The 24,319-nt window shown below is 51.0% G+C and overlaps 1 protein-coding gene across 1 annotated transcript in view; it reads left to right on the top strand.

The window, feature by feature from the left end:
• Positions 1–1,295: 1,295 nt before the first annotated feature.
• Positions 1,296–24,319, top strand: part of CSMD2 (CUB and Sushi multiple domains 2) — a 689,054-nt gene continuing 666,030 nt past the window's right edge. The window contains exon 1 of the mRNA XM_070786891.1: positions 1,296–1,633. Within this exon, the coding sequence (XP_070642992.1) occupies positions 1,441–1,633 (193 nt within the window). The 5' untranslated portion in view covers positions 1,296–1,440. The remainder of the gene's footprint in view (positions 1,634–24,319) is intronic.

Genomic DNA, 24,319 nt, shown 5'->3' on the forward strand with positions numbered 1-24,319 from the left:
GATGCTAGAGCTCAGGCTAGCCATCCGCTAGAGCTAGCGCAGCCTCTCCCGGGGGCCTCGGGCAAAGGAGGTGGGTGCTCAGCAGCTCGTGCCTTTTCACCTGGCGCGCCGGCGGGGGCCTCCTCCCCAGGCTCTGCTCTTCCTGGTCCCCGCCCCCACCCCCCACTCCCAAGCCACCAGCGTCTGTTCCCTTTCGCTGAGAGTTTGGCGTAGACAGCAAAGGAGCCATCGTGACTGACTGAGGAGCCTCGGAGAGACGAGACGGAGACGGCGACCGAGTGGGGGTGGGGGATGGGGTGGGGACCGGCGCTGAGCCCTTGGGGCCTGGCGGCCGCGGCGGCGGAGAGGAGGTGGGGAGGGGCTCACGCCATTGGGAGAAACTCGTCTGGTCTGGGGCCAAGGCTGGGAGGGGGAGGGTAAGAACGAGAAGAAGCCGGGTCCTTTTATTTAATTTGAGAATAAATTGTACAAGTAACTCTTGCACCGTCTTTCTACCAAGCTCACCTGCACCCCCACCCCCACCCCCACCCCAGCAGACAAACTCAGTCTTCCCTTCAGCCCGAGATTTTTGCCTTAGGGTAGGGGAAGGACCGTAGGGAGCCGAACGCACAGGTCCCCCCACCCCCGCCCCCGCCCCACCCGCCCCCCAATTCTTAATCCTGGGTCTATGCACACACACCTTCTCCTGGGATGGGGTAGCAGGCTGCTGCCAATGGGGCTGCTAAGCATCGCCCCCCGCCCCAGATTTCAAGTTCAAAGCCGCCACCCAAGATCAGCTCGTAAGAGCTGTGACTTGGGGAACTGCGTCCTTCTTTGGTTACCTTTTCCCAGACAGTATTCTAATTTCCAAACGTGGAAGAGGCGTGTGTGTGTGTGCGCGCGCGCTCGCGCCAGTGTGTGAGTGCCCGTGTGTCACTATCACCGTGTGTGTGCGCGCGTGTGTGTATGGGGGGGGGGGTTTATTAATGGGTGATCTTATAAATGGAGACGAAAGAACTGAACTTAAAAGAAACTGGTCAATTGTAAAACAAACAGGAATAAACAACCCTTTAGATGTAATTTGTGGTTTGTCTGGAGGTGGAGGTGGCGCTGAACAGGAACACCCACCCCCCAATATTTTCTCCTTTGCTGCGCCTCCACCCCCAGCATTTGGAGCGGCGGAGAAGCGGCTCCGGAGTGATTAATCCGGGGATAATTCACCCCCCCACCCCGCCCCCCGGCGCGAACCCCGCGAAGCGGGATTGGAGCGAGTCATTTCCGAGAGCGCAGCGCGCCTCTCCCCGGCCGGGCGGACACTTGGTTCATTCCAGCCGCAGAAGCTCAGGGCTCCCTCGTACCGGGATTTTTTCCGAGCAGAAAAAAAAAAGCTCCAGAGCTCTCCTGACCTCCTTTCTCCTCGGCTGCGAGCGGAGCCTCTCCCTCGGCGCTGCCGGCCGCGCCATGCCGCGCTCGCGGGGACGAGAGCTGAGGCGCTGCGGCTGCCCGGCAGGGAGGGCTCGCGCCGAAGCCGAGATTTCGGCGCTCGTGCCGGGCGCCGGGAGCCGCTGGGGCCGCCAGCCGCCGCCGCCGCTGACGCCGCCGCCTCTGCTGCTGCTGCTGGGCTGGGGGCTGCTCAGCGCCTCGGCCGCCGCGGGTAAGTCCGGCCACGCACCCCACCCGAGCCCTGAGCCCACCCATCCCCGACCCGGTCCCTGTCCCTTCCTCCGCCCTCCCCCTTAACCTCCCGCCTCCCTCAACGCCCACCCTCCTGCTCAGCCTGGCCTCGGTCGCCCCCCGTTCACCCCCATCCTCAGCGGTCCTCCGCGCTACCCTCACCCCTCCCTGCTACCCCCAAGCCCAGCCGCAACTTGACCGGATCCGGCCGGTGTGGGGGGCCTTGGGAGACAGACATCCCCTCCCGGCGTTGCGGGGCACCCGGACCGTGGCTTCAGTTTCTTCAGCCTCCCAGCCCCCAAGGCGCCAGGCTTTTCCCCGATAAACTTTCCTGGAGCCCTCCCTGCCTCCCGATCCTGGTTGGCACACCCGTCCTGGGGGGCTGGAGAGGAACGGCGCGCCCCCTCCCCATTCGCGCGTCTGCAGGGTCTGCCCTTCCCTGCCCCCGCCCATTTTCTGGCCACGGAAGCCCGCGCCCCCGCCGAAGCCGCCCAGAGACTGCGGCCGCCTTCCCCCTTCCCCAAGTGTCCCCCTTCCTCGGCGCTCTGCGCTGGGAGCGGGGGGTCAGGTGGGCGGGGGTCCCGAGCTCGCCGAGCCGGAGGACTCAGGTGGGGGCTAGAGGGTGCTGAGAGACGCGGGCGGGGGCTGTGCCCGGGGGCGGGGGAGGGAGTGTCGCCGCCAGGCTCCGCGCCGCCACCTTCCCCGCGGTTCCCACTCCGCGCCAAAGTGCCCTTTCCCGCGCCCTGCTGCAGCCCAGTGCCGGGGCTGCGGCAGCGGCGGCGCGGGCGGCGGGACCTGCTCCTGGCGACCGAGTCGGGGAGGGGGACCGACCTGGCGGGCGCGGCGAGTCCCGGAACTTCGCCGATATCTGGCTGAGGCTTGCGGACTGGGAGGGCAAGTGTACATTCGAGAGGACCCAGTCACTGGCCTCAACTAATGCCGTCCCACTCCCCACCCCCCCCCGGTCCCCTCTGAGGCTCAGCTCTAGCCACAGCCTAGAAAGTTCTGCGTCCCCAGGTGGGGACGGGTCCAACCGGCGATACCTGGGGCCTCATTTTCATTTAGCCCGGAGGCTGACACCCACGGTGTGTGTGTGTGTGGTGGGGGGAACCCGTAACACCTGCTGCCCAGGCTTTGACTGAGGGCCCCTACGGCCTGGAGCCGTGTTGGTTTTCTATTTATTTTTTAAACCACCGATTGAACCTTTGAGAGCTTGACTTCGGCCATCCGAACCTCCAGATTCTTCTCCCTTTTTGAAAAGTGCGACCCTTCCCCGGGGAGCTCTCTAGTCCACGCTGGGCTCCAGCATCTGGTGAGCCGGTCCCCACAGACCGTGTTGCCAGCTCCTTAGCACGGAATGATAGGGTTGCTGGTGAGGAAAGGCGCCCTGAGCCAGCCCTAGCTCTCGCATCCCTACTTGACCGGACTTTGACAGTTTCTCCGAAGAGTCATAGCCGCCGACACCCAGAGAGGGGCGCCCGCGGTGCGCGCGCCTAGGAGCTCAGCCCTCGTGCACACCCACACCCACTGGGTGGCTGCGCGGTTCACAACGACGCCGCTGGTTGCCCAGACTTGCCACATGAGCTGTGGGGCTATGGCTGGGCTGCTACCTGGCTGTCAGGCCTCTCAGAAGTGTGTCCAGGGGCAGCCCGGGCTCTGGCTTGGCAGACCTGAGATGACCCTTCATAGGATCCAGCTGTTTTTCCAGCTAGATTTGTCCCTGCCCTTTGGGCATGCCATGCCCCCAGGGAAAGAAAAAGGTCAACTCACCGGAGCTTGCACTCTTGGGCTGTGCTGGAGAATTGTTGGCGTGCAGCTCTTGGGTCGCCAGAGAAGTTGGGGGTGGGGGTGTTGAATGGCTTGGGGGAGGGGCTGCTTGCTCTCTGGCCGGCCTGCTCTGGCTTCCCCTGCTTCCAAATGCATTTCTTTTTAAACCCTTCCCGCATTTAGATGTGCTGTTGGCCTTGTGAGCAGCAGAGATTTGGAAACGGACTCGGTGACAAATGATGGCAGGATTTGGCACATTAGAGGGAAGCACATTTATTTTGTGTTCTCTTCACACTGTTGACTTTAAAAGACGCTCAGGACTGGGCTGTCTCCCTTCCTTGGCCCAGTGACTGGATAAAATGAGTATGGGATTTAAAAGGGGGAACCTCCTTATCTGCCTTTAACCTGGACCCTGATCCTTTCCAGCCGTGCCTCCACACTTTCCCCACCCCCAGCCTCCCTAGAGACCCTTCAACCCTTGCTTTCCCTCTCCCTATAATAGATCAGTCACTCTCCTGCCTTTTGTTTCCCTTGAACAATTTAACAGAAAACAAGCCAACCTGGCTTCTCGGTCCTGTTGACCTTTCAGCTCCTGTCCCATCTTTCTTTCTGATTTACAAGTCAACTCTCTTAGAATCGGTCTTGAGCTCACTTTCTGTGCCACTGTTCACTCCCTGCTGTCTGGCTTCTGTCCCCAGGACTGGATTTCTCTAGGAAAGATCACCGCCGACCACCCCAACTGCCAAACCCATCAACTTTTCCTTTCTTTTCCTTTACCTGTCTGTGACTGTGAACTCTGGATTACTCCTTTGAAAATTTCTCTTCCTTGGGCTTCCGGGACACCGTGCTTGGCTGGTTTTTCTCCTACCTCTTGGCTGTTCCTTCCCAGTTTCTAATAGTAGCGCTTATGCCCCTCCTGAAAATCTGGCTTCCTGCGGTGTTCCATTTCTTATGCTTTTCCTCATTTCCTCTCACTCCTCCCTGGGTGAGCTCATCCAGGCCCATTTCTTCCTCTGCCACACTCTGAAGCTTCCAGACAGATTTCCCCTGCCAAGATGCTTCTCCCAATATATGTCTGTTGGCTTCCGAGCCCACGGAAGCTCTGGATCTAGACAGCCTGTATATCCGGCTGACTCTTGGACATCTTCACCTGGATGTTTCTTTTCCAAAGGAAACTCATTAGCTCTGCACCCAACCTCCAGTATCCCCCAGGAGGCTGCTGGTACCTGTAGCCTCCCAGTTACCCAGCCAGGAACCTTAGGATTATCCTCAAATTATCCTTATCAGGTGACCATCACTTTCTGTCAGTTTCATTCTCTCAATTGTTCTCAAACCTAGCTACTTTGCTCTGGATTAAGCAGCTCTGAGCACTGAAAAGACTGTTGTGCTTCCCATTTCCTTAAGTAATTTAAAATAAAGGCAATGTTAAACCGTAAATATGAGACATGCCTACAAAGTTCTGATTTTTCCCATGCTAACCACTTCGCTGCTTTGAAAGAAATCAAACATCAAGTTATTAAAAAAAGAAAAGAAAAAAGAATTTTCCCTGCTTTGCCTCTTGAAAACTGGAGCGCTGGCCATACCCATGGAATCATATTCAAAGTAGTTATTTATCTGCCTCTTGTGTGGAACTGTGAGCTCCCTGAGGGCAGGGCAGTGCTTTATTTCTCCTGGCATCCCCAGCACCCAGCTCAGGACCTGGCATAGAACTGGTGCTTGATAGATGGTTGTTAAATTGGCTGATGATTTTTAAAAATATTTCTTTTGTGGACAGTTTTCTAGGGTCTGATAAGGCTAAATCAAGAGTTTTAGGGATCAAAGAATCACCAGCTGGTTTGCAGAGGTGATGAGATGACAAAGACCTGTTCTCAGTTGCTTTCCCCCCAGAACCAATGTCACAGATTGATAAGACATCTCCTTAGGTTCTAGAACCAACACAGGGACATGCCCTGAGCATACACCCTGCCCACCCCACCCAGGAAAGGCAGTGATGTATGGGTTTGAATTTCCATTTGTGATTAAGCTGTGGGTTTATGGTTTTAAAAACTAAGCTGACCACAGCAGAGAGAGGTGACCATATCTTGGGCTGGTGACAGTGTAGTTTTGATCAAGGTGAGCATTGTTTAAGGTGGTGTGGAACGGCATTGGAGAACTAGATTGCTGGAGCTTGGATACTGCAAGGTTTGGGTGTGTCTAGAAGAGTCCTGCAGGTGGCTTCAGTGACGTCACCTTGCCTCAGGTGTCTCACCTGCCTCTGTTTTATCTTCATTGTCATACCAGCAGGATTAAGGGACTCTGAGGGCTCAGCAGAGCCACACGTTCCTTGTTAGAGAAGTAGCTGATCTTCAGACCTCCCCTTCAGACCTTTTGCAGGCTGCCCACCTGCAAAAGGGCCAAGTTATCACTGCACTTTGGAAAGGATTAGAAAAACCAGAGATGAAACAGACTCAGCACATACATATGGATTGTGCCCATGGAGGGGAAGATGGGCCTGGAACAAGAACACCGAGGACAAAAGACTCTGCTAGGGAGTCTGTGTGTTCTCCTCCACTCACCCTGCTCAGAAAACTGTCTGGGTACCCAGGGGAGTGACACTAACAGCCAATGTCCACTGAGTCCTGATGGCAACCCAATCACTTGGCGTGTATTAACTTGACCCTCACAGTGACCCAGTGAGGCTGGCAATATCAGTCTCCCTCTATTATCCATGAAGAAATAGGTCCAGAGAGGACACATAACTTATGCACATAACCAGTCAACCAGGGATTGAACACAGGTCTGCCTGATCCAGAATCCTTCACTGGCAACCACGCTGTTATCTGAGGTCTAAGGAGAAGTGCTACAGCCCGGGAAGCCTTCCACACAGGTGGCCTGTCTCTGTCCTGCCTTTCCCTCTGGGCTTGTGCATCAGGGATGCTGTGCTGCTTTGGCACTTGAGGCCCGGGTCCCAAACTTCCAGCCTCTCAAGCAGCTATAGTCCGTCCATCTCCCTCACAGCTCCTCGGGGATGACTGCAAAGTCATCCTTGATTTGCTTCTAGTCCCAGAGCTCAGTTCCTTTCCACTGAACTCTGCAGTGAGCTCTCACAACTCCCCAGGTTGTAAAACCCTTCGTATTGTAAAACTCATCAGGACATATTGGAATTTCCTGTTTAATGAGACAATGTCCGCCTTTATTCCCTAAGGCTCTGTGAACACACAGCACAGAGCAGACAGTCAACACTTGTTGAAAGGATCAGAGGCAGGCTCTCTGGAGCCCAAGTTTCCCTCTTTCTCTCTGACTGCACTCTTGGACTTTTCCAAGGCAAGGGGCTTGGAGGAGTGGGAAGCATTGAAGGTGTATCCCTGTGTGGGAGACAGCGCTAGGTCCTTCTGCATATTACTAATAATAACTCTCTTTTACTGAGTGCTGGCTAAGTGCTTTACAGACATTACTATTCAATTCTCACAACAATTCAGGTGCTATAATATCATGTTTGAAGAGACTGAGACTCAGAAATTAAGCAATTTGGCCAAGGTTATAGAGCAGATAGGAGAGGAAATAAGATTGAACCTCAGAGCTACCTTGACTCTAGGACTCACCCTTTTAATTCATGGAAGGCATCTGTCACAGTGCGGGACCTGCGGTTAACATTCAGTGTTTTATATGTTAGATGCTGCCACTACCTCTGCTGCAGCGACTACTGTCTTTTTGCTTTCTGCACCAGCCTCTTAGAATTCTGAGAAACAGGTCTGATTCTGTAGCACTCTAAGATGCCATTAGATGCGTCAGCAAGAGTCTTTCTTCTCCTTCCTCCCACTGAAAGCACGCTCATTAGAACCTGGCCTTCTCATCCACCCATCAGCCCAGGTCATCATATCTCTTCCTGTGCTGTATTGTGCTTAGTCGCTCAGTGGCGTCTGACGCTTTGCCACCCCTGCTGCTGCTGCTGCTAAGTCGCTTCAGTCGTGTCCGACTCTGTGCGACCCCATAGACGACAGCCCACCAGGCTCCGCCATCCCTAGAGGGCTGAAAAGGGAAGGCTCTCTAGCGCCTACTAGAGGTTGGAGAGCATCACTGACACTGCCTTCCTTTGGTTTCCCTCTTAGTGGTGTGAGTGCTGTCTCGCTTCAGTCCTATCCGACTCTTTGTGACCCTGTGGACTGTAGCCCACCAGGCTCCTCTGCCCATGGGGATTCTCCAGTCAAAAGTACTGAAGTGGGTTGCCATGCTCTCCAGGGCATCTTCCCACCCAGCAATGAACCTGCGTCTCTTAACATCTCCAGCATTGGCAGGCGGTTTCTTTACTACTAGAGCCACCTGGGATATGGCTTCCCAATCTCTCTTCTTTACCTGCTACAGAGATTTTCCATGACAACAGGGGGACATCTGGGTGAACCTGCAAATGCAGGGTTATCTCAGAGTTTTCCACCTCACAGAGACACTGTCTCAGAATTCAGTGACTTTGAATGGAATTTGGCTTCCCCTTGGGCCCACAGAAAGCAAACGGTAGGCTCTACAGTATGGGGAATTCTCAACTAGAAAATGATGGTGTGTTTCTTAAAGCTCTTCCCTGGTTCTTGTAAGTTAAAGGAAACATGAAGCTCATACTTATTTCCTTTCTGGGCTCAGGAACTCAACTCCCTTTTCATACCCCACCTTTAAAGATGAGATGCTTTTTTTATGCCTGTACAAATTCAAGACATAATAAGAGCATGCTTTTGATTCCTTATCAATAGAGTAGGCATTTTGGAAGTTGTTTGAAAAAAATAAGGATGAGATTCTATATCTTTTTCCCCTCCTCTATCCCAATATACATTTAACTTTTAGATCTCCGGGGCCCTTTGGCTTTTCTCTTAGTTTCACATGACATGAAGAACGGTCATGCCCTGTGCGCATTAAGAAATGAGAACTTTGGCCAAGCGGGAGACGGGAGGGGAGTAGATGGAATGGAATATCATGGGGGTGGGACTGAAGAAACAGGAGGATTTGAGATGGACTGAGGTGAAGTAGGAAGGAGTGAGTTGTGGTAGGATCAAGAGTAAACTGGGATGTGTTGGGATGGGATAGAGCGAAAGAATTGGGATGGACTGGGATGGGTGGTGGAATGAAATGGAATAAGATTGAGTAAAATATGATGGTTTGAAGTGGGATTGAGTGGGTGAGATATAGAGTGTTCAGGAAATTGACTGGGGTCGAATAGAGTGGAGTGGGAAAGATTGAATCAGAAGGGACTAGGATGGGATGGGATAAGGTGGGATGGAGGAGTTGGACTGGGGTGTAGTGGGACAATCAAAATGTGGCAGAGTGGAGTGAATGTGTTACGGTGGGATGGAGTGAGATGGGGGAGTTAGGGTGTATTGGAGTGGCTTGGGTTGGGTGAATGGGAAGGAAGGACTGAGAGATGTAATGGGAGTATATAGCCAACTGGGTGGGCATTATGAGGAAATGGGAAATTAAGGAGGGGACCAGAAACAACCTAACCTGCTTCCCATTATTGTAGCATCTTCATCTTCCTTCCCAGAACTCCTCAGTTCCTCATGTGCCTGAACCCTGAAATTTCTAGCAGATAGAAAGTCCCCATTAGCCCTTGGTTCCACCTTGGTGTAGATCCTAAAAGGGTGCTGACCCCACTGTCTACTATTAGGGGGTCAATATTAAGGGAGATATTGGGGGTCCTGTGTAGCCACCACCATGAACTCTATCAGAGAAATGTGCTAGCACATGGCAGAAGCCCCAGTGCTGCTGCTGCTGCTGCTAAGTCGCTTCAGTCGTGTCCGACTCTGTGCGACCCCATAGATGGCAGCCCACCAGGTTCCCCCGTCCCTGGGATTCTCCAGGCAAGAACACTGGAGTGGGTTGCCATTTCCTTCTCCAATGCATGAAAGTGAAAAGTCAAAGTGAAGTTGCTCAGTCGTGTCTGACTGTTAGCGACCTCACGGACTGCAGCCTACCAGGCTCCTCCACCTATGGAATTTTCCAGGCAAGAGTACTGGAGTGGGGTGCCATTGCCTTCTCCAGAGCCCCAGTGCAGCTCATGTCAAACCCAGCATCAGAGAAAGGTACTGTGCTCACCACAGAGGTAGTGGGGTGGCTATACCCACAGAAAACAAAACTCTGGGTGCCGTAGGGGGTCATCTCTCTGATGTCCTCTTTTGAGAGGTCCCTCCACCCGGGAAACTGCCTTTTACTTTCTCCCTATTTGTGTCTTATTGTTGGAAAATTTTAAAACTGGATTGGTCTCTCAGGGGATGTCAATTTTATCCTTGAAAATCATTATAAGGAACTCTTATGATGCTAAAAATAATGTATGTATAGTTTTAAATTACTGAGAGCACCAGAAACTTATTTGAGAATCTTCCGTGTGGTCTGGAGCAGAAAATAAGGGTTCATATTACGGCACAAATAGCCTTGCTCCCTGCCCATGTCTCATTTATACTCAATTAAGTGCAATTATAATCTAGAAACCTCAAAAAATTATGTGTCCATCTTCTTGGCTTTCAAATAGGAAATAGAATAAGGCCCATTATTAAGTAGCTACATCTATTTATTGATTGAAAGAAAGCAAGTGTGACAGTTGTAACTTGAAAGAGAGAAAGCAGAGACTTTGAAAGTTAGACCATTTGAGATACAAGTGAATTATCAGAGGATGTGCAGGCATTTTGTGTGGAATGATTGATGGTCCTTTCTGAGATGAGCTAGTGTGGTAGAGTCGACTCAGGGCCCAGGAGGTTTGTATGTGGGTTGCTACCTGACTCTCCAGTCCACCTTGAGTCTCACCACCTCCTGGCCCTCATTGCTTCCCCACTGCCGTGTCAGGGGTGGGAGTCTGGGGTGGAGAGAGGCTCAGGGACTGGGTGAGGCTTGGTGATGGGGTGTGGGCTCTGGCCCGTCGTGCGCTTGGATCCTCAGTCGTGTCCGACTCCTTGTGACCCCATGGGCTGTAGCCCGCCAGGCCCCTCTGTCCAGGAAATTTTCCAGGCAAGAATACTGGAGTGGATTGCCATTTCCTACTCCAGGGGATCTCCCTGACCCAGAGATTGAACCCGCATCCTCTACATCTCCTGCATTGATAGGTGGGGTTTTTTTTTTTTTTTTTTACCATTGAGCCACCTGGGAATCATTACTCAGCAACAAAAAGGAGGTGAAAGTTTAATGATTTATTTTCAATCCATGACCGACAAGGACCTACTGTATAGCACAGGGAACTATGCTCAGTATTCTATAATAAACTAAATGGGAAAAGAACTTGGAAAAGAATAGATACATGTCTGTGGATAACTGAGTCCCTTTGCTGTACACCTGTAACTAACACAACATTGTTAATCAACTCAACTCCAATATAAAATAAAAATTAAAAAAGAAAATAGAATGTCCCTAGCATGAAAACTGCCACCTCAAAGGTGGCCTCCCTCCTGCCGGGGACCTGTGTGGTCCTGTCTTCCTGACCTGGTCATTTGTGAAGTGCTGACCTATGGGAGGCTCACAGCTGGAAGGAAGATGTTCTGGTATATTAATATTTGATATGTTTCTTGAAATTTGGCCTGAGAGTCAGGAAACTAGTTTTTCAGCTTTGGGTATTCCTCTACATCTCACTTCTCCTTCTTAGGCCTGATTTCCTTGTCTGTAAAAGAAGAATGTTAATACCCCCCATGTCTGTGTAATGCTGGTCTTGGAAGCTATTTAATCAACAAAACAAGAAAGATCCAGAGATTTTTGAACAGGTCACTGTGTAACCCTCGCCCAGTGGGAGACCCTGCTGAGAATGCGGTCTCCCTGTCTCTGCAGGTGGCCTGCCTGGCTGTGTGTCAGGGGGTAGGGGCAGGGGGTGAGGAAGGGCAGACTCGCTCAGCTTCCTGGCCCTGATCCTGAGAAAGTGAAAGAGAAGACACAGGACTTCCCGTGCACTGCTCCTCAGATAATCTACTGCAGTCTCCTCCCGACCTACCCACCCACCTTGGGGCAGCTTTCCTGAGCTCAGTCTGGCAGAGGTGACTGCTAGGGCTTCATTTTCACTAACACATCCATCCAAGGGACAAGATTTACCCCGAGGCCTTTTAATTCTAGCAAGAAAAACTCCCTGTGTTCGACAACCACTGGGACCCGCATCTCCTGTGACACTTTGTTCCTAGAAACATGGAAAGAGGGAAAATGCTTACAAGGATAGTTTTCCTGGTCATGTGGAAGGAACAGCTGGGGGTTTTTTGCTCCCTGCTTTTTTCCTTTTTTTTTTGAGCATAACATGAAATTGACCTACCCTCAGATCATGACACTTTGTGATCATCTGTCTATGAAAGGCTCCTGTCTGGTTTTATTTTTTTTAAATTTTTCCTTCATTTATCCCTGATCCCAAGGCTTTTGTTGCCTTCCTCCGTCAGTATCAACTCTGATATATTGTGAAAGTGAAAGTCTCTCAGTCATGTCTGACTCTTTGTGACCCCATGGACTTCTTCAGGAATTCTCCAGGCCAAAATACTGGAGTGGATAGCCTTTCCCTTCTACCCAGGGATTGAACACAGGTCTCCCGCATTGCAGATGGATTCTTTACCAGCTGAGCCACAAGGAAAGCCCAATATATTTTATATATATCTTGAAATATGCATGAATCCTTATAAAATATGTAGGATTGTTTTGTGTGCATATGTAAATTTATATAAATATAGTGAACTGTAAATTTCCTCCAGTTTCTTGATTTATTTACTTAGTACTGTAATTTTACAGATCTAGCCCTGCTCCTTGTATGTGTCTAGTCCTGACTGCGTTATGAATTGTGCATCCATCACATTTCCTGTATCAACTCGCCTGGGAATAGACCCTTGGCTTGCCTGTAGCTCCTCCTGGCTACACTTGCAGTTCTGAAGAGCATCTTCCTACATGCTCTCTTGGGACCCTGCATGAGAATAACTCTGGGCTATACAAAGTGGAGAATTGGGATCCCTGAGTTAGCATATTAATTTTCTCTGTTCTGTCATAATGTTTTACAGAATGGCTGAGCTAGGGCTCACTTTCACCAAGAGTGCACAAGAGTTTCTGTCTTCCCATATCATCACCAATACTTAATACTGTCCACCTTTCTAATTTTTGCCATTCTGATGAGTTTAAAGTGCCAGCTCACTGTTTTATTTTGCATTTCTCTTATGACAAATGTGAATATCTCTTATATGCTTGTTAGTTGTTTGAGCTTCTCTTTTTGTGAATTGCCTAGTCATATCCTTTGCCTATTCTTTTAATTAGACTTCCTGTCTTAATTTAAAAAAACCTGGGTTTGATTTGCAGGAGTTTCTTTTATATTCCAGATATTACCCTTTGTCAATTTTATAGATTCCAAATAACTTCTCCCAGTCTTCCATCTGTCTGTTTTGTTTATGATGTTTCTCTTTGGACAGAGAGGCTTCGTTGTGAGGTAGTCAGATCCATCAGTGTTTTGTGGAAGGCAGAAGTTGGGACATATGGGGGCGCTGATGAGCCAAGTGTCCAGGTGGGCTTGCAGGCCCACCTGGGTCCATCCTCCTACAGGGCTGGTGCTCTGTATGGAGGGCTTGAGGAATCCTAGAGTCTTCCTGTCCACACTGGGCTCTCAAATCCTTTGGGAGGTCTTTCTCTTGGCTCAGAGCCCTGTGTTTTGGAAGGTGCCAGTTAAAGTACAAATTGATTACTTGATGTGTACCACACTTAGAGAATGTGAAGCTTCACTCAGTCCTTCAGGGGGTGTCTATGAAGCATGTGTGCTGGCCTCAGCTTTTGAATGCATTGGGGGCTACAGACAAGTTTCAAAGATAAGGGAACATAAGAGGGACAACTATCCATTGTTCACAGCAGCATTGCTCACGATATCCAAAAGGTAGAGATAACCCGTATCTATTAATGGATGAATGGGTAGACAAAATGTGGCATCTACATACAGTGGAATATTATTCAGCCTTAAGAGAAGAGACTCTATATTCTACAACTTGGATGAGCCTTGAAGATATTATGTTAAGTGAAATTGTACTTAGTCCCTCAATCGTATCCGACTCTTTGCAACTGCATGGACTATAGCCCGCCAGGCTCCTCTGTCCATAGAGATCTCTATGGACAGATGGAAGTATTCTCTAGGCAAGAATACTGGAGTGGGTTGCCATGCACTCCTCCAGGTAATCTTCCCGACCCAGGGATCGAACCCAGGTCTCCCGCATTGCAGGTGGATTCTTTACCAGCTGAGCCACCAAGGAATTATCCAGTCACAAAAGAATAAATCCTGTATGATTCCAGTTAATATGAAGTATCCAGAGAAGTCACATCCATATAGACAGAAAGTAGAATGGTGGTCACTGGAACTAAGGGTTCAGAGATTGAGTGGAATGGGGGCGGGTATTGTTTAATAAACAGAGCTTCAGTTTTGCAAGATGAGAAGAATTCTGGAGATGGATGGTGGTGATGGTTACACACAATGTGGATGCCCTCAACACTCCTGAATTGTACATTTAAAAATGGTTAATATAGTAACTTTTATATTATATGTATTTTGCCACACACAAAAAAGAGGAACCACTATCCAGACTCAAGGGGTAAGGGCAGCTCCTAGAATAAGCGATGTGTAGGCTGAGACTTGCGGGATAGAGAGCAGAGAGCAAACGAAGAGAAGGGGAAAGGATTCCAGCATGGAAACGTACCAGCACGAGCTCTTGGTTGGGCGGATGTGAGGCATGTTCAAGGTCTGGAAGAGGCTCAGTGCGACGTGGAGATCGGCTAACCAAGTGGGGAGTCTGGAGCGGGAGTGGCACTGTCGGCTAGGCAGGCTGGCGCGGGTCTTGAAGGAAGGTGGTGATGACAAGGGAGCGTATGGTACCAGGGCACTGCTGGGGAAGGCAGGTCCTGGTGCCCCACAGGGAGAGGTCAGCAAGGAGGAGACGAGGGCACCCTCTGCCTTCCTCATTTTTTCTACCCTGTTCCCCGCCTGCCGAGAGAGGGTAAAACCTTTGCTAGAACTGTCTAAAGTCCACGAAGCCCGTGTAATACATTGTGGATTGTGAATCACAGTTCTGTTGATCCTGCCCCAGTGAGAACATCCCACAGCTTTCTTCAAGAAAGGAAATAAGAATAGCTCGTCCACCTGCTTGGGGATGGCATCGCAGGCCACTGAAACGTTCCGTCTCCTGGAGACACCTGCTGTATTCCGCCTTGTCCAAGTCGTGCGTGCCCCGCGCATTTTCATCATTCTGCCTCCTCTGTTCCCTCCTGACTCCGCTTCCAAACTCTCCAGTTATCTCCTGCCCGTTTCCTTTCCTGCTCCCTCCTTTTTTCCCAGCCCTGTTACTTTCCTGACACCAAGACTCTTCATTCTCATTGTAGGGTCATTCTCCTCCACACTCCCAGCCTCACCATCAGTTTGAGCCTCATCCTGACCTTTGACCTTGTTGCCTCTATCCCTTCAAAGGGTTGACCTTTGATCTCTACCCCCTTCTCACCTAGGACCTGCCATCTCCATGGCCTTTCCTTTAGCCAGACTTTGGCCCAGCAGCTCTGTCAACAAGGAGGATTTTCAAGGCCTTTAGCTGCTCCCATCTGCTTAGGACCTGTGGACTGGGTCACTGGGACTTTCACTGGGCCCTTAGTGTAGTGGCCCTGGCCCAGGAGTCAGGGATACAAATAGCATTTACAACAAAGTGCCTTTCCCAAGGACAATGACATGTTCCCAAAGGCCCAGGGAACTCTAAGAGAATATAGGAGGGGGACAGATGGCAGGACAGGCTCCACCCAGGAGAACAAGCAGGCTCTCCAAGAGTAAGCAGATGTCCGACTTTCACTTTCTTTCCATATGAGGGTAGGGGGTCCTAAGCAGAGGGAGTAGCCTACTCTAAAGCTTGAGGCAGAAAGCTGTGACTGGGGGATGTCGAGTTTGCATCATCATCCTGTCCATCAGCACCACCTTCCTGGAAGCTGGAAGTGGTCCTTTAAGGAGCACTCGGGAGATGCTGAGAGCGGCACTCTCCCCTCCCTAAACCTCGTGGCCCTTCAAAGAAAGCACTCATTTTGCAGTTGAGAAAACAGATATAAGGAGATCAAGTTATTTCCCCAAGATCCTATAACTAGGAAGGAAGAGAGCCTGGATTTCAAGTAGTCTGATTCAGGAACCCACAGGCTTAACCATTGCTGTACCCAGGTCAAATGAATGAGTGAACGAATGTGTGTGATAGTTGCTCAGTTGTGTCCAACCCTCTGCAATCCTTTGGACTGTAGCCCAGCAAGCTCCTCTGTCCATGGAATTCTCCAATCAAGAATACCAGAGTGGGTTGCCATTTCCTCCTCCAGAGGATCTTCCCGCTCCAGGGATTGAACCTGAGTCGCCTACATTGCAGGCAGATCCTTTATCTGCTGAACTATAAGCGAAGCCCAGGTTGCTTAGTTACAAATGTAGATTCTCAGGTCCTCCCCGAATCTTCTGAATCATAGTACCTTGGAGCATGGTGTGGAAGCTGCATCTTAAACAAGTTCCTATTGTTATTATGCATATGAAGTCTATTGGCTGCTGCTGCTGCTGCTGCTAAGTCACTTCAGTCATGTCCGACTCTGTGCGACCCCATAGACAGCAGCCCACCAGGTTCCCCCGTCCCTGGGATTCTCCAGGCAAGAACACTGGAGTGGGTTGCCATTTCCTTCTCCAATGCATGAAAGTGAAGAGTGAAAGTGAAGTCGCTCAGTCGCGTCTGACTCCTAGTGACCCCTAGGAACCTCTAAAACATGCAGCTCCCCAGCCTGAAGGTGGAACCCAGAGGAGATGGGCCTTCAACCATCTACTCCTCTGCAATGATCCTGACCTTGACCTCGCCCAAGAATCAACAGAGGAAGGGCTTCCTGCTCCCTCTCCCCACTCCTTTCCTCTCAGCTGAGCCCTGATGGAGCAGGGACCCCAGAGGTGACCAGATTAGTGCTGTTGTGCTTCAGCGGCCCCACTAGGGGACTGGGAAAGCATCCCAGCCCCACAGGCCTGCATTCCATTCCTAAACTGCTTAGTGCGCTTGACAAAAGGCCTGCTGGTCAGGACGGGCCTGGCAGCTCTGAGCTCCTGATTCACCATGTCCTTCTACCAGCCCCTGATCTGTTAGGTGAGAAAGCAGGACACTCAGGGGAGTCTTATCCTTGACTTCCTTCTGTGCTAACTCCTATTATTCCTGATTTGAAGAGCGGACACAAAACACCTAAATGCCTTTGTCCTGGGGCCTGTTGGTGGAAAGCAGCTTCAATTTAAGACAGAGGCAGGGCAGGTAGGCTAAGGCAGGCAGCCAGGTGCGGTCAGGATCAGGGTCAGGGCACACTGGAGAGGAAGCTCCCAAGGGTGGGGCCAAGGTATCCAGATTTGTTTCTGGGTGGAGTAGACCCAGCTGCCTTAACCCAGTGGAGGGGCATTTAGGAAGTCTGTGGGTCCCTGTGAGCTGTCAGGGACTCCGCAGGGAAACCAAGGCAGAGGGCCAGTTATGCAAATAGGGATGCTAAGACAGGAAGTTCTCTGGGAGGTGGGGAAGCATCATTCATTTAGCCAAGGGTTTCTAGAGTTTCAGGAAGTGGGGTAGGGACTATTAAATGAGTGCCCTGGGAGAAAAAGACTTCATAATCAGTTAAGTTTGGGAAATACGAGGTCCCTGATTTCCGATGTGTGGCCCAAGGCTTTGCCAGGAAGCTTCCTAGAATTGCAGCTTCACTGTCTTGCCTGCAAAGGTCTGTGATTGCCCAACTCTCAGCATGCAGCTTTCCTGCCTTGTGTCCACATAAAGCTGTGCCCCACTGACAAGGTTTGGGTTCCTTTATTCACCGCTGTGTCCCCAGCACCTAGGACAGTGCCTGGAGCCTGGTAGATGTTCAGTCAGTACTACCTGGATGAATGAATGCTCACCAGGTGGTGGCCAGGTCCAACTGAACCCCCCTGGAAGCCGCTTTCTGAGCAGCAGAGACACGGTGTGGATTTCCTTTTTGTTTGCTGTTGCTGCACCAGATATAGCCCATTTCCTCAGGTGAAGCACTGCTGAGAGGTGGGCAAGGGGGTGGTGGGAATTTTCGATGCAGAGCAATGGAAGAGCTGCTCTGGGTCAGCTTGTGTTTCAGGAAGATCCTCGTGTTGCTGGAATATTTGAGTTGGAAGGCATTATTAAAAATTCAGTATTTTGAGAACTGTTAGCCATTAACACCTTAGTAAAAAAGAAGAAGAAAAAAAAAAAAGAACTGATCAGTCTGGAGTGATTAGGGTCATATGGGGTGGTAAAGGGTAAATTTGTGAGTATCTGGACTCACCCAATGTCCCCAGGCCTCAGATTTTGAACTAGAAGTTGTTGTTTTTTTTTTTTAACTGAATTGGCTTGTTCTTAACTCACATTTTTTTTTTTTTGTTTTTAAGGCTGTAGCTAGTAGATTTTGTTTATTTTTGGCTGCGCTGGGTCTGTTGCTGCACATGGGCTTTCTCTGGTTGCGGTTAGCAGGGGCTGCTCTCTAGTTGCAGAGCACAGGCCGTTCATTGTGGTGGCTCCTCTTGTTGCAGAGCACGGGCCCTAGGGCACACAGGTTCAGTGGGTGTGGCATACGGGGTGTGCAGCTGCCCTGCGGCGTGTGGAATCCTCCTGTCCCCAAACCCATGTCCCGTGCCCTGGCAGACAGAGTCTTAACCATCACAGAAGTCTGGAACCTAGAAGGTAATCTGACCCAACCTCGTTCCTCTCTTTGCTCTTGATCTGGTTCTTGTTGGCCTCTCTCACTCAGCTTAGTCCTGGCGTATCCTGCTTCCGGCTCCATGTCACTCTGAACCACAGGCTCTATCTTGGGACTGTTCTCATCTCTAGGGCAGCTTCACCCACTTGTTCTCCCAAACACCCTTGTTTCCTACATCACAGAATGTGGACATGAAAGGAAACAGCTTCATGAACCTTGCTGCCGAACTTGGGGTAGAAAGCCCCAAGGGTGCCGTGCCCTGCTACCCGGGAATGTTGCTATTGTGACGGGCTAATTGGAGACTCCAGTCCCCATTTCTCCAACCCCTCCCTGTGCTGCTTCCTTTCCATCAGCCCAGAAACACACTTTGTTTTCATCTTAAAAACACAGCAAACAACACCCCTTCTTGACTCTGCACCCGCTTCTGGCTGTCACCCGGTCTCTCTCCTTCCCTGCTCTTGCTTCCTGGGAGAGTGTCTGCCAACGTATTTCTCAGCCCCTGTCATCCGCCTTCCACCCTCCCCACTCCGGGTGAATGCTCCAGCCCCGGGCGCCACATGACTTCCTATTTTCCAAAGCCAAGCCTCTCTTTTGGCTTCTAGACCTTTCTCAGACTGGCCACCGCCTGCCTCTCACCCTTCCATCTGCCTTCTCCCTTCCTCAGCATCTGACGCTGCTCATCACTCCCTCCCGCATGAAATTTGCTCTTGTATTGGAGCGACTGAAATGAACTGAACTGAACTGGTGCTCCCAGGCCTTAGCTGAGTTCTCTTTATTCTACATTCATTTCTCCCTGCAGCTTTATGCTACTTTCCAAATGCTGGTAATCCCCTCATCCCACGTTTAGAGGAAGACCTTGCTTTTGAACTCCAAGGCTACGCTCTGGTCCATGGCCTCACGCTCAGCAGGATATCTACCGAATTCTTCCTTTCTGTTGTTACCAGTGTCACACCCCTTACCCCCAGCAGTCTCACCATCCCATAATTTTTTTGTGTCCCATCTCCATGCATCTTCCTGTGCCAGAAATCTAGGAACCATCCTTGAATTCCACCCCCACTCACACCCTTTCAGTCATCAGATCTTGTGGATTCTGCCTCCCAAACAACTCTCCAGCCTCCCCACAGTCTCACTAGTATGGCTGAAGCTTAGGCTTTATTTACCCTTTGCTCCTGGACACTTGAGACCTAGCATTCTGGCCTCAGCAGTGGCAACTGTGTGGTCTCTCAAAGCCATTCTCATCTTCCTGCAACTGATGGTGTGTGGTTTGGTCAGAGAGATACAGGAGAGCGGCTTTCCTCTCTGGATGGAAGGGGAAGGCAAGACAAAGGTCAGTGAGAAGTTGGCATTCCCTTGAAGCAGTGGCAGAGACTTTGAGGCTCTTGGATAAGAGGGAGCCTGGGGAGGAGTTGAAGCTGATGTGCCATGGATACCTGATCCTGTCACCCCCTCCTTCTGGGGCTCGGATTCATGGGCTGGAAGGACAGAGAATGCCAGTTGAGAGGACGGGAAAGTTGCAATTCCTTTAGGACAGACTGGCCACGTGCCTGACACCCGCCGGGGCACAGGCTTTGGGTCCATCGTGTTGAAGAGCATGGCTCCAGCCTGAGCCCAGACGTGCCACTGTGAGGGTGAGTCCTGGGAGCTGAGGACTCAGGATTGTCTGCAGAATTGGGACCAGGACTGGGTCTACAGGGTGCACTCTGTGCCCCCTTTCCCAGCCGGCTCTCAGCGTGAGAGCGACAGACATGCTCTACCCATGGCTTTAGGAGGGATGGGGGGCACCTGGTGGACACACTTTGCCTTCAGTCCAGTGCCCCTGCCCACGGGTAAATCATGGTCCATCAGGGGACAAGGAAGGAGCGGGCAGGTGGCAGAGGGAGGTAGGGAGATCTCCCCTTCTCTGTGGGCTGAAGCTGAGTGGTGGAAGGCAGGAGAGGCTCCTAAATGTCTCCCTCCCTCAGCACAGCCCAACTATGTTATGACTGGGGACACTCCCATTCTCTGAGATCCTCCCAAGAAACTTGTATCTCAAGGTGTTCCGCCCGTCTGCATTTATCCAAAGGAGCATGGATTCGCTTTCCCATTTTTATTCCTAAAAGACATGTAACTGGTGGCTGTTCCAGGTCTGTTTTCTTGTTGTTCAGTCGCCAAGTCGTGTCCGACTCTTTCTGACCCCCAGGCTTCCCTGTCCCTCACAATCTCTGAGAGTTTTCCCAAGTTCATGTCCATTGAATGGGTGATGCCATCCAACCATCTCATCTCAGGTCTATTGGCCCTGATCAACGTTCTCCCCACATCTCACCTGCCTGGAAACCGTTATGGGGAGACTGTGCCAAGTGGTGGGAAAAAATTCACTCAAGATCCTAGTTCCCTTCAAATCTGCCCCCCGGACAAAGGCAGGCAAAGCCGCTGCCAATCTCTTGAGAGCCTTTCTTCCTTTCTGTGTTCCAGGGCCCCATCCCCTTCCCACCTTCTCTGGCCTTGATCTGCCTTGTTTCTGATTCTCCGAGTGCAGGCCATTCGTTTAATATTCACTTTCCTGACTTGGGCTGTTCTGATCTTCCCCCTTGGGAAAAGGTATCCTTTTGGGAACTCACTCTTATTCCTTTATCCAAGGTTGAGGTGCTTCCATTCATTCCCAAATGCACCTCATTGTATTTTCCCTTTCAAAGCAGCAGACAGCCCTGCCAAGGAGCTAATGTTTCTTATGCAGCAAGCAGAGGGGCTGGGAAAACCAACATCCCTTAATTGTCAAGCCTCTGGGGCCCCATGAGTGCCTCAGCTCCATCTCACCAATCAGGATGGACAAAGGGCACTGTGACCTCACTGAGTGGGACTAGTTCCAGCCTCAGGCAGACACTTGGCATTTATTTGCTTGTGCATTTTGATTGTGGATAAGTGCAGTTTCTTTTAGGCCCTTTGAAGTATTGAAAATAGCTCACAAACTCTCATTAGTGCCTTTGAAGACTCGTAGGGGTCTGAGAACCCCGGCAGGGCCCTGATCTTGTCCAATTCCCCCTCTGCGTGCTCCTTGCCACACCTTTCTTTCCTTTTCAAGTTTGGAACCAAATGAGTGAAAAACACAAGAGGAGTCAAATGGAGAGATCAAAATGTCAGCACATTACTGATGGAGCTGGCTGGAGAATGTGACTTCAGATAGGTGGCCAGATCGGCTTTTTAATATATCATTCTTGAGTGGGAGAAACTTACCCACCCATTCAGGAGCACAAAGGGACAACCTGGAGCCTCCTTCATCGGGGCCAGGCCTGTTGGACTAAATTTAGGGAGCTGCAGGGTGGATAAGGCTGAGCTGGTCTTGCCAAGTTCTCCCTTCAAACTCACTATTTAGACAAGTCATTCCCCTCCTGCATGGGGAGAGGGTGAGGGGTCAGGGAAACCAGAGGAATACATGTGTCTGCAGTACTTTGTCCTCTGGGGCATGGAGTGTGAATGCTCTCCCTTCTCTGGAGATGGGGGCAGGACCAGCCCATGTTCTCCTTCCTGGCCGAGGTGGATCTGGGTCAGAGCCAGTCAGCATCACCTGCAGTTGAAGGGAGCAGGTGTGACCTGTACCCTCCCCCAAGCAGGGAGGGATGGTCAGAGCCCCACCCACCTCGGCAGCAGCTGTGGATGCCAGCCAGCCCTGGAGACTTTTCAAAGCCCTTCCCCAGACCCAGAGGAGGTGTTGACTAAGACATTGATCGTCTGGCCTGCTTATCTCTGTGATACATTAAATAAGAAATAAATTGTTCATTTTTCTTTTCCCTTCATTGTCCCCTGGAAGAGTAGATGGAGAATGTGCTTCATTCAAGTGAATTGTTAGGAAATAAGGCTGCTGTTTAAAATGCCAGTGCTCTGGAGTCAGACCTGATTCTCCTTGGTTAACTCCTTGATAGGAACTGATGTCAGATTAGGGCCGGGCACCATACGTTTGCTTTGCAGATGAAGAACCACAATTGACTGGAATCACAAGGCAAGGCAAGAAGAGCAGGTGGGGGATGATGGGACAATTTCCTAGCCTAACAGTAGCAATGCCAAGACTTTTTCCTGTTTGCATATCCCCTCCTTCCACCTTCCTTCCCTGCCTTCTTTCTTTTTTTTCCTTCCTTCCAGGTGTCCAGCCATCTGTGCATCCATTCAACCATGTTGTGTTGAACTCGCACCCTGTGCTGAGTGGACTCTGTGTACGAGTCTGGTACCTAGAGGTGATGGCATGCGTGACTTTTTCTCCCCAGTCCCACCCACTAAACTTTCATTCTCTGTACTGTATCACCACTGGGGTGGACACATAACTAAACATAACTTAAATGCACATGATGCGTTCCGAAATAGAGTTTAGCATGGGACAGGGATGGGAGTTATGGGAGCACAGAGGAAGGGCAGAAATTCAGCCAGGGGCCACCAGGAATGACTTCCTGGATAGAGTTTGAAGGTAGACCCAATAAGGCCCAGTGGGGATCAGTCTAGGGAAGACAGAGAAGCGTAACCCGTGGCTTCTTGAGCTGGTAGCTCTGCTGGTGATGGGCGGGAGGACACTTCTTGGGGTGAATGTATGTAGCTGGGGTGGGACCCTTGTGTGATTCTGACTCTGTGTTGGGCACATCACTGCACCCAGTCACTGGGCCACAAGGCCCCACTGAGCTAAGTCATATAGTTATTCCTGTTTTATAGAAATAGAGACTGAGGCTTGGAGGAATGAAATTGCTTGTTCAAAAATCACATAGCAGGTACTATGGGGCTGGGACTGTTGCTACCACATGTTACCACCCACACAGAGTCTCTTGACACTGTTTCTACAGCTGTTTCCACCCTGGCACACAACTTAGGATCCCTAGAGAGAGTCCGGATGGGCACTAATTACAAACTGTTTTTATAATAATGATGATGATGATATTATCTTTATGTCTTCAGTTTCTACTTTGAGCCATTGTGCCAGAGCTTCCCAGGTGGCGCTAGTGGTAAAGAACCTGCCTGCCAATGCAGGAGACATAAAAGACTTGGGTTCGATCCCTGGGTTGGGAAAATCCCCTGGAGAAGGAAATGGCAACTCACTCCAGTATTCTTGCCTGGAGAATTCCATGGACAGAGGAGCCTGGCGGGCTACAGTCCATGGGATCGCAAAGAGTCGGACACGACTAAAGTGACTGAGCACGCACTGTGCCAAACATTTTATATTCACCATTTAATAGAAGTCTAACAACTGGCTTGTAAGACAGATGGCATTATTACCCCCATTTTGCAGGTGGGCAAACTGAGGTTCAGAACTAGATGGAAATGTGAAGCTACAGGACCCCAGAGCTCATGGTGCTAAGCAGCTCATTATTCCCTTCCTCCTCTATGATTTCACACATGAATGGAGGGAAGGGGCTGTTCTTTTCTTGTTCACACCCTGCACATGTTCCTGCTACTTTCTAAGCCTCAGTTTTCTCATCTGTATTAAGGGCCCAGTCACTCCTGCCTGCCTTGAACAGAGATGGTGGCAGGCTCACCAGGGCCTTGTAAAGGCCAATATCACTGGGCTCGTAAGACACTTGTAGCTGAAATTCAGGGCTCTCATCTCAGGGAGGCCTGGCGTGCTGCAGTCCTTGGGGTCGCAAACAGTCAAACACGACTAAGTGAACTGAACATCTTCCCAGGGCTGGGTGTCTGTCTGGGAAGAGACTGAGGGATTGGAGATGAGCCACTGCGGGCCTCGGCTCCAGGGATGAGTCGTCTGATTGATCTGTCTGATCTGATCATTCAGATTCATCGTTTCTTGGATGTGGACACCCAGTGCGGGAGGATTAGAGCATCTTCAGAGGCAGACGGGGGAGGTGTGACAGGATGACCCCTGGCTCTTCCCCAAAGGCCAGGGCAGCCCTGGAAGGGGCAGAGAGGCTTCTTGGGGATGCTTCAGGGCTCACGCCAGTGGACCTGGCTCCTCTCAGCGTCCCTGAGGTGACCAGATGCCGTTCCTGCCTTGAGGAGCTCACATCGCCATGGGGAGGTGTGAATGGAGCATACTTCCCTTTCTCCTTTCCTTACCTTGCCACTCTCAACCTTCAAAATACATTCCAGATCCACCCCCTCTTCCCATCTCCATCACCGCCTGGAGTTCCAGCCGGCCATCCCCTTTGCCCTGGCTCCTGCAGACGCCCCTCTGCAGGTTCCCTCCTCCCACTCTTGCCAGCCCAGCAGCTGGAGGGAGCCCTCTGAGCAGCCATCAGATCATTCATTCCTCTGCACGGAACCCTCCAGTGGTGCC

The sequence above is a fragment of the Bos indicus genome, chromosome 3, assembly GCF_029378745.1.
Source record: "Bos indicus isolate NIAB-ARS_2022 breed Sahiwal x Tharparkar chromosome 3, NIAB-ARS_B.indTharparkar_mat_pri_1.0, whole genome shotgun sequence".
In the NCBI taxonomy this organism is placed as follows: Eukaryota; Metazoa; Chordata; class Mammalia; order Artiodactyla; family Bovidae; genus Bos; species Bos indicus.